Source organism: Astyanax mexicanus, chromosome 10, assembly GCF_023375975.1.
Source record: "Astyanax mexicanus isolate ESR-SI-001 chromosome 10, AstMex3_surface, whole genome shotgun sequence".
In the NCBI taxonomy this organism is placed as follows: domain Eukaryota; kingdom Metazoa; phylum Chordata; class Actinopteri; order Characiformes; family Acestrorhamphidae; genus Astyanax; species Astyanax mexicanus.
The window spans coordinates 36,871,256-36,880,909 of NC_064417.1; the positions used below are offsets into that span (position 1 = coordinate 36,871,256).

The following is a 9,654-nucleotide window of genomic DNA, read 5'->3' on the forward strand; positions in this document are numbered from 1 at the left end:
TGGACTGGAGTACTTTTTTTCTTTTACTTCACTTTGTATCACATTGTTACACAAGGACAAGAGGAAAGGCAATAAAGGAACCTGAAGCATTTTTTGTGTAACTGCGCCATCTAGTGAACAAATAGAGAGCAAATACAGAGCATTCTCAATTGAGACTTCTCAGTTGTTTTATCTGTGCCTAATATTTTTAATAAGTTATGTTTAAATACTATAAACTAGTCAATATATTATATTTAATATGTCTAGTGTACGGAGACCAAAAATAAAAAGCTAAAATCACAGTAATTCTATATTAACAAAATGTGATCACTACATGAAATACGATACATTCAAGGTTCAAAATGTAAAAAGGGCATGTAACATAATGTGGTTCAACTTCTGACTTTAAGGATGCAGTTCAGGAATTATCACTATTAATTACTCCAAGTCCTGATGGGTCTGATTTCCCTGTTTAAACACACAGAATAAATGAGTTGAACCAGATGTGTTTAAACAGGGAAATCACCAAACTGTGATGTTAAACCTAGTTTGACTGATTGGCCATCTGTCATACCTACCAGCAATAACTAAACCGAGGACCAGATTCTAGTGGACTAAAGCTGAAATCTGCCCTCCCTTCTGCTATATGAAGGTTCATCTTATTCTAGTACCAAGCCCAGCATCAAAAACTGGAGCTGGAACACAGACAAACAGACATTTACACATCAGACATTCAAATGTATGCAAATAACTTTCTATCACTATGGATTGGTTTGTATAAATCAAAGCTTTTAAAGACAACAAAACTCAACATCCTTATTTAACCCATAAACATACACACAAACACTCAAAGTGGGAAGCTACCTTAGCACCCAGAGAAAAATCTGCAAATTCAATAGTACTGAGGTTGAAAGGGGTGCTGCTCTTCTGCCAGTCCAGGGGTCAAACAAGCAAACTTCCAGTCCTAGTCTCCCACCTTTAAAACACAGCTGGCTGCCCCTACCTTCACATAAATATAAATGCAAAAATGAAAAAAAAGAAAAAAAAATGTGTGTGTTAAAAAAACTTATTTTACTGATACTGATATCTAAACCCTAAATCCTAAATAAACTCTAAGTTTGTGTGAGGCAACCTCGTAAACAAACAAATATTAAATTACTAAGCAAGTATTAACTAATCAAATCTTCCATTTAGACAAATGCTTTGTAACAAATGCAACAGAATGAGTGTAATTTGGTATAAAATAAAAACAGAAGAAAGATGAAGCAATGTTGTGCCAAATCTTAAAAGCTTTGGAGCTGCCCAGCACAATAACCTAAATCTGTCATAACCTGGAGTGGAGGATATGGAGGACAGTCGGAAACAGTTGTTTGTACATCACTAATGGCTTTTATGAGCGAGACACTGTGGAAGATTACGTAAACAACAAAATAAACAAAACCCAGTATTAACTATGGACAGTTTACATGACAAGGCAGACTGGTGTTTAAACTAATGTCTTTCGAAGCGCCTCTCCTTTTAGAGATACTGAAAGATTATACACAAAATAACCAAGACAATGACAGTAGAATCAATGTCCCACGCACTTTTTAAAACAGCATCAATCTGTCCTCCCATTTCTGCATGAATTCCAGGAACACAATGACTGTTATCCACCAGGCAGCAAGTCAATCATATCTAATATTAGCTTGACGATCTGCAATCTTAGATCCATATTGCTGCCTCTGAATAAAGGCCCATTGTAGTTGTTTTGCATATAAGCATGTGGTTAGGATGTGTGAAACAAAAAGTCTTCATGATCAATAGATGATTAAAGCTCTACAAATTATTTTAAACCTTTGAACCAGATTTCCTGTAAGCTATAGCTCTTACTGATGTATTTATGATGCAGCAGGCAGGACTCTTCTATCTCAGCATTATAAAGTCAGCCTTGCAAGACAATATTTCAAGCTCATGAGTCATTTGAATACATTTTGGTTATGCAGGAATAATTAATCTTCACTACACCTGCTTGGACCCCAAGCACGCCTATATTCAAAATAGTCATAAGGATAATGATATGATGTTCTGACTGGTTCTTTAAATGTAAGGAGAAATCTTAAATACCTTTTTTATTTAGAATTTAGAATGGTGAACCAGAAGTATGATCCAATTCTTGACATTAATCAAATGCTTGTAGCTTATGGCTACAAAGAATTTACTGCAGATCACTTAAATGTTTGTTCTGCTGCTCAGGTTCTATACATGGGCACAGATGTAAGAGGACACTAGGATCCTTTGTGCAAACATCTTACAGGCGTGGAGGGTGGTTCTTTACACATTGTTGTCCTGTTGTCCACGGTGGCAGTGTTCCTGTGGAGAAAGATGTTAAACCTCACCAACTGGTGAGAATGCTGAAACATTTAGTAAGATTTTACTAAATGTGCCCACACAACAGCAGTTTTTGTGTTGGTATAACTTAGTGGGTCCATCTATTGCTACATAATATATCAGACACTCTTCACCTCACTCCTATTAGAAATAGTATGACTGTTAGGACGACTGCTGACAAGATTAAATTTAAGTGGTGGACCAGTTCTCAAAAAAGAAGAACACCAACATGATAGTGGCTTGGTAGAGCTTGTTGTAGAACAGTTAGGGGAAATGTATATTAAATAAATAACCAAAATAGCTTTTTTTATATAATTGACAGAGGGAACAGCCCTTTTCCTGAAAAAAAATCTCTTATGGTTTTGAAATGGATGTTACTTGCTAATTTTCTAGGAGAGCTGATTTCAAAATACTGTATAAAAGATTAAAGTTGTTTAACAGGTTTTCTATTAGGAATTAAATGGTTTAATGATGGGTTTCTTTATAATTAAATTGGTTCTGAATTAGGAATGGATAAGGGTAACATTCCTATAACATGTCTTTCAGCTTGTTCATTAAAGCACATTAGATAACCATTTCACTAGCATCACAGTCGATCATTATGTAATATTAAAAGAGGATGGAGAACTTTTGAAAATCAACATTTAAAGGGTTTTAAATGGTGACTAATGGTCTGTATTTTCTGAATATTTGTATTTTCCTGGTGGGTTCATATCAGAATGTAAAGAAATAATTCAAGTTGTTCAATAATAGGTGGGATGTGACTGGTAGTAATGGGATAGAAATTAGAATATATTACAGGAGTATACAGTTCTTGAAAAAAATAAGAGACCACTTAAAAATGAGTTTCTTTGATTTTTCAAAATTGAAAACCTCTGGAATATAATCAAGAGGAAGGTAGATTATCACAAGCCATCAAACCAAGCTGAACTGTTTGATTTTTTTGCACCAGGAGTGGCATAAAGTTATCCAAAAGTATATGAATATGAATATAAACTTGTTTTCTTTGCATTATTTGAGTTCTGAAAGCTCTGCATTTTTTTTTATTGTTTACGCCATTTCTCATTTTCTGCAAATAAATGCTCAAAATAACAATATTTTTATTTGAAAATTGGGAGAAATGTTGTCTGTAGTTTGTAGAATAAAACAACAATGCTCATTTCACTCAAACATATAGCTATAAATAGCAAAATAAGAGAAACTGATTCAGAAATTGAAGTAGTCTGTTAATATTTTTCCAGAGCTGTATTACAGGAAAGTTGTAGCCTTCAGTGACAAACATTAAATCGATCACAATTAGAAAGCAAAAATCAGGTTATGATCTTAAGGTTTTCTACAATGAGCTGGAAAAAATTCCAGGATAAAGCCAATGTTCCCAACAGGGGTTTTGGATTTTTTTAAAACAGCTCATAAGAAGCATTTCACCCGCTTTCCAATCGATCCCTTTCTTTATAATTGACAGAGGGAGGAGAGCTCTTGGAGAGAGTTGTGTGGAGGTGCTGCGCTCTGATTGGCTGATCGGGGCTCTACGACGCTGCTGGAAGTCCAATGGTTTGCTGCCACACTTTGGTTCCCTTGAAGAGCTCCGGGTTCGGACATCCGCGCCGCTTGCGCTTTCTTTCCCCTGTGCGCGCGCGGTGCCAGTTACACCGGGCCCGACACTCAACCCGTCAGGATACCTGTCAGCAATAACTATTACACTGTACCCGCAATAACTACCTGATCAGACTGCACGCACACTTCTACACTCGCGTGCTCCACAATGCTGAGGTTACTGTTTCTGGCGTTTCTCGCGGGAGCCGCGCGGGCTAGTGATGTGATCGAGTTCACGGATGATGATTTTGAGAACAAAATCGGGGACCATGATTTAATCCTGGTTGAGTTTTTTGCACCCTGGTGAGTAAGCTAATGTTCTTCTCATGCTTGTGAACTTTTGAGGCCTGTGTGGATTTATGCGGTGGCGCAGCGCTTACAGCTAACTAACCTAGCTAGGTTACACTTTAACGAAGAAAACACAGTAAACACCCACCACCTAACGATAGCCAGTCATGGCACCTCAAGAATGAATCGTTTTCTGTGTTTTTCTAATAGCAAATGACCAAAAATATATATTTATAAACGCTAGACCTGCAGACTAACCTTAGTTTCGGTTTCAGTCCCGTTTTACAAACTGCTATAGCTTTAGTGTGAGAATGGGCTCGGCCGTGTCTCATAATAAGTAACATTAGTTCCGAGATAGCATTAGCACGGTAGCTAACCTAACCTAGCACCTTCTGAACTTCTGCAATAAAACTGCTCAGCTATTTCCTTACTGAATCGTTTTATACAAACACGAGTTATCAGCGTTAGTTAAATTCTGTTCACTAAATAAAGCCATTTAAAAGTAACATTGGCTAGTTAGAAAGCTAAGCTAGGTTAGCTAGTTGGCTAACTGTAGCGTAATACGACTAGCAAGCTAATCTAGCTTTATACTTCCTGCTCGTAAATACAGCAAGATAAATTATTTAATTTCAAGGCAATAAATCTTAATTTGTTCTCTCATAAGAATTTACTTCTTAGAGTCTTACTGATGATGTGTAAAATTATGTTGCTCATTTTAGGAATAATAACTGTAATCTGTTTTACTTTGAATTTTCACCTTATTGTGAAGTGAATTAAACTAAAAATAAGCACTAAAAGTCACTGTTCAGTTTATTCAGATTCTTGTGTTCAAATTCAAGCCAAAAACTTTGTATATTTAACTTACTTCACTCATTTTTGAGACTTTGCAATGGCTTATTTTAAGAAATCTTAATAAGAAACAATTAGCTTTCCCCATTGGTATTTTATTTTGCTTTATATAAGCATATACACCTCAATTACCGTATGTTTATTGTTTAGTTTTTGCCAGTGTAATCTGTATATCCAGCTGATTCATCTCTCAGCTAACAGGTTTAATGGCAAATATCGTTAATTTCTGTAGCAATAACTGTTTACATTTCTATTTAGTTAACTATAAGTTATAGCTAATTGTTCGATTTTGTCAGCTTGATTCAAAAACATTAACTTTAACTACATTTGTCAATCGTTATAAGCTAACGTAGTTAATTACGTGAAGTGACCCGGTTTTGCTATACTTTATTTTAATACAATCTAAAGTTAGAAAAGAGTAGGTACATAATTCGGAGATCTGTGCATTAGTGTAGCATGGCACAGCTTTACCAGGTAACTCTTATTGAAAGTTTCAAATCGCCTTCGTTCAGTGGAGAATGATGTTTGGGGGCGTGGCCTGCGCCTGTTGTAATGTTGCGATTGGCCAGTAAAGTTTCGGTGTCCGTCTCTGATTGGACGATATGTGTCAGTACGTGTTTTCACAGCAGGATGAGCCACCTTAACCCAACAGGACTTATCAATCAGTTAAACTTGAGGCACTTTTTTATGGTTGTGAAGTCATACATAGACAGGTGGTGATAGCCTTGTATTGGATATGTATGACTCTTAACTAGCTGTAGAGTAATTGAGTATCTGTAATGGTAATGTGCCCCATGAGTGTTTAAAATTTTTATTACAAATAAATTATATTTGATCTCTTTCCACTTTAAGGTGTGGTCATTGTAAACGGCTTGCCCCAGAGTATGAAGCAGCTGCCACTCGCCTGAAGGGTATCGTCTCACTTGCTAAGGTAAAGCCTTTCAGTTTCAGTGTGAATAAAGACTGACCATGAAATTAGCACCACTTGTGAGCTTACTTTAATGGACTGTCATTTACATAAGGTCATGTGGCAGACTTCAGGTTGCCAGACCGATCTGAACCAAATCAGTGTGGTAATGTTGTCTCTGGTATGATTTTAGGTGGACTGCACTGCCAACTCCAATGTGTGCAGCAAGTATGGTGTAAGTGGCTACCCAACCCTGAAGATTTTCAGAGATGGCGAGGAGTCTGGTGCATATGATGGTCCTAGGACTGCAGGTATGTCCGTTCCCAATTTGCACAATATTTAGCCTTTTTTTTTATTCCCCAAAAAAGTGCCACATTACTCAACTACAACAGTTTTCCAATAGCAGTGAACTTAAGAAATGAACCAGGAGTTTTGAATCTAGCTTTTGTTGTTGAGCTTATGCATGCTGTCTCATTGCTTCCTTAGATGGTATTGTCAGCCACCTTAAAAAGCAGGCAGGTCCAGCATCTGTGGAGCTCAAAACTGTAGCCGATTTTGAGAAATTCATTGGAGACCGGGATGCCAGCGTTGTGGGTGAGCATGTTCAGAGATGATTACTTTGGTGTATTACTTAAACTACTTTTTGTTGATCTCTTGTAAAATTTTTGTTAAACTACCGGTAGTCTTTTGACTTCATGTTGTAGTTTGCAGCCCAAACAAAGAAAAGTGAGTCACATTGTAAACTAAGCGGCACTGCAACACTTTTTCAGGATTCTTTGCTGATGGTGGAAGTGCTGCCCAAAGTGAGTTCCTGAAATCAGCCAGTGCCCTGAGAGAGTCGTACCGCTTTGCTCACACTAACCTGGAAGACCTTCTGAAGAAATCCGACATTGACGGAGAGTAAGTGCTTTGTTTCCTTGCCGCTGTTTGCTTTCACTTTTGCTTTTATTCACATGTCATTTGGCCAGTGGTTGATGTTACGTAAGAATACAGTAACTTCTATGTCTAAATTGGATACTTTCTAAAGCTTGTTCTGTTCTTGTTTTCTTCTTCTTATTCTTATTCTTCTTCTTATTATTATTATTATTATTATTATTAATAAATTAGTTTTTTCCTTATGTTTATCCATTTCAGGGGTGTAGTTCTGTTCCGGCCACCTCGTCTCAATAACAAATTTGAAGAGAGCAGTGTGAAGTTCAGTGAGGACAAATTCACTAATGCCAAGATCAAGAGGTTCATTCAGGACAACATGTAAGTCATTGTTTTTAATACTTGATTTTTTTTCGGGGGGTCAGTGTCATTCATTAATTTAGTAGCAACTACGGCCAATTAAAGTTGTATTCCTTTTTTTGCTTGACAGTTTTGGCATGTGCCCACACATGACTGAAGACAACAAGGACCATCTAAAAGGCAAAGATCTGCTGGTTGCCTATTATGATGTGGATTATGACAAAAATCCCAAAGGCTCCAACTACTGGAGGAACAGGTGAAGCTTTATATTCAGTCCTGCGGGAAATATTCCTGTGATTTGGTTTTTAGAACATAACATAAAATTACAGGAAGCTTCTTGACACCTTAAGTTATATAGGTAATAAAAGGTTGAATGTGTGTTATCATAACTCAGCTTTCTGACTGTAATGTGTTGTTATACGTAGGGTCATGAAGGTAGCCAAGGGTTTCCTGGATGAGGGGAAGAAGTTGAGCTTTGCTGTGGCCAATAAGAATTCATTCAGCCATGACGTATCCGAGCTTGGCCTGGACGCCAGTGGTGGAGAACTGCCAGTTGTTGGCATTCGAACGGCCAAGGGAGACAAATATGTCATGCAGGAGGAGTTCTCGTAAGTTCTGTTAAATCCTAAAGCTAAGGTTGTTCATTTTACTTGGTTGTAAACAAGGGCTAGTTTTATTTTTTTGTTTTTGTGAGGAAAAACAGTAAACAGTGTAGCTTTCTCTTATATATATTTTAAATAAAAGTTTGATTATAGCAACTGTTTTCCAAAGCAGTTGACTATAGTAAGAAAGTGTGTTTCATAACAACTTCTGAATGTTTTTACAGCCGTGATGGAAAGGCCCTGGAGAGATTCCTTCAGGATTATTTTGATGGAAAACTGAAACGTTACCTGAAGTCCGAGCCCATTCCTGAGAACAATGATGGCCCAGTCAAAGTGAGTTGCCAAAAAGATTGGAATGTGGTGTGTGTTGCTGAGATTATTATATTTGTGCTAACCTAATTTCTTGTTTAGGTTGTTGTAGCTGAGAACTTTGACTCCATTGTGAATGATGACAGCAAGGATGTGCTGATTGAGTTCTATGCCCCTTGGTGTGGTCACTGCAAGAGCCTGGAGCCTAAATACAAGGAACTGGGTGAGAAGGTAAGTGTGTTAAAGAAACATCTTTGTAGTGTCTCTTTAACCTTTTAAAGGTTAATTCTTTTTTTAGAGGGGCCACAAAAACTTACCTGTTTTCTGTGTCTTTTAGCTCGCCAATGATCCAAATGTTGTCATTGCCAAGATGGATGCCACAGCCAATGATGTACCTTCCTCATATGACGTTAGAGGGTATGTAGCAGTAAAGGATCTCGGCTATATACACAGCATGACTCTCCTGACATTTTCTCCCTTTTTTTATTTTATACTTGACCTGGCTTTCTCCTTTGTTTCAGGTTCCCCACAATCTATTTCTCTCCAGCTGGGCAGAAGCAGAATCCAAAGAGATATGAGGTCTGTTCTAATAGCTTGCTAAAGTTTACTGTATTAGGTCAATAAGAACATTTTAGATATTGCAGACTTGCACCATTTTTCTGTCTGTGAAAGCAGGTGTGCTGATCTGAACCCTGCTTGCCTGTTATGTATTATGTTAATGGGACTCTGTTTGTCCGTTTCCAGGGAGGCCGTGAAGTCAGCGACTTTATTTCCTACCTAAAGAAAGAAGCATCTAACCCACTGGTGGTGGAAGAGGAGAAGAAGTCCAAGAAAAAGAAGTCCGAGTTATAAGTCAAGCACCAAGATTTCTAATGAGGGAATCGTGTAGGGGATCTAAATTATATTCCAACTTTAGTGAACAACAGAATGCTCTGACACAATGTCGGCTCTCTCTTGGGCCAGCTGCTCTGGGGACACTGTGGAGGTTGTGGTGGCCAGACTACGTATGATTAGGAAATGTGGAAGAGGTACAGTGTGGTCAAATTGAGATTATTTTGTTTTTCCCCCACACTGTACCACAAACAGAAGCACTTTGGTTCTGAGACCAATTCCAGTCACGTTTTCTTTCTCATGGAAAAGGGGGAGGGGGTTTGGTGAATTTAGGCTTTTTCCCTTTGCTTTTGTTTTGTTTTTGTTTTTTTTGTACCATATTTTGTTTTTGTACATTTGGAAAGATTGTGAAATAAAGGCCCACTAAACCAAGCTGTGTTGAGTTGTATTGGTTTCACAGGAAGAAAATTAGCTTTTGCTGCTTTATGGCTTTGCCTTCCATACCTGATTACGTGATTACCTCAGGTGTCGGAGTATTCCTAAAGACTGGTGTTGCCCATGAAGAAGCATTCCTAGCTGAGTCCAGTTGGGGAAAGTATTCATTTTATAACCTTAAACAATCTTAATACTGTTTTTATTTTTTTTTATTAAGATGTTTAAATATGCACATACTGCTGGAATATTTCTGGTGCAGGG

General features: G+C 37.6%; 1 protein-coding gene across 1 annotated transcript; it reads left to right on the forward strand.

Annotated features, from left to right (window-relative positions):
* Positions 1–3,920: 3,920 nt before the first annotated feature.
* pdia3 (protein disulfide isomerase family A, member 3) lies at positions 3,921–9,390 on the forward strand. Its single transcript, XM_007234326.4, has 13 exons — positions 3,921–4,245; positions 5,932–6,010; positions 6,180–6,297; positions 6,473–6,580; positions 6,757–6,886; positions 7,121–7,237; positions 7,347–7,472; positions 7,642–7,824; positions 8,043–8,151; positions 8,230–8,358; positions 8,465–8,544; positions 8,649–8,706; positions 8,872–9,390. The coding sequence occupies exons 1-13, from the start codon at positions 4,112–4,114 to the stop codon at positions 8,977–8,979; spliced, it is 1,479 nt and encodes a 492-aa protein (XP_007234388.1). The 5' UTR covers positions 3,921–4,111; the 3' UTR covers positions 8,980–9,390.
* Positions 9,391–9,654: the final 264 nt, after the last annotated feature.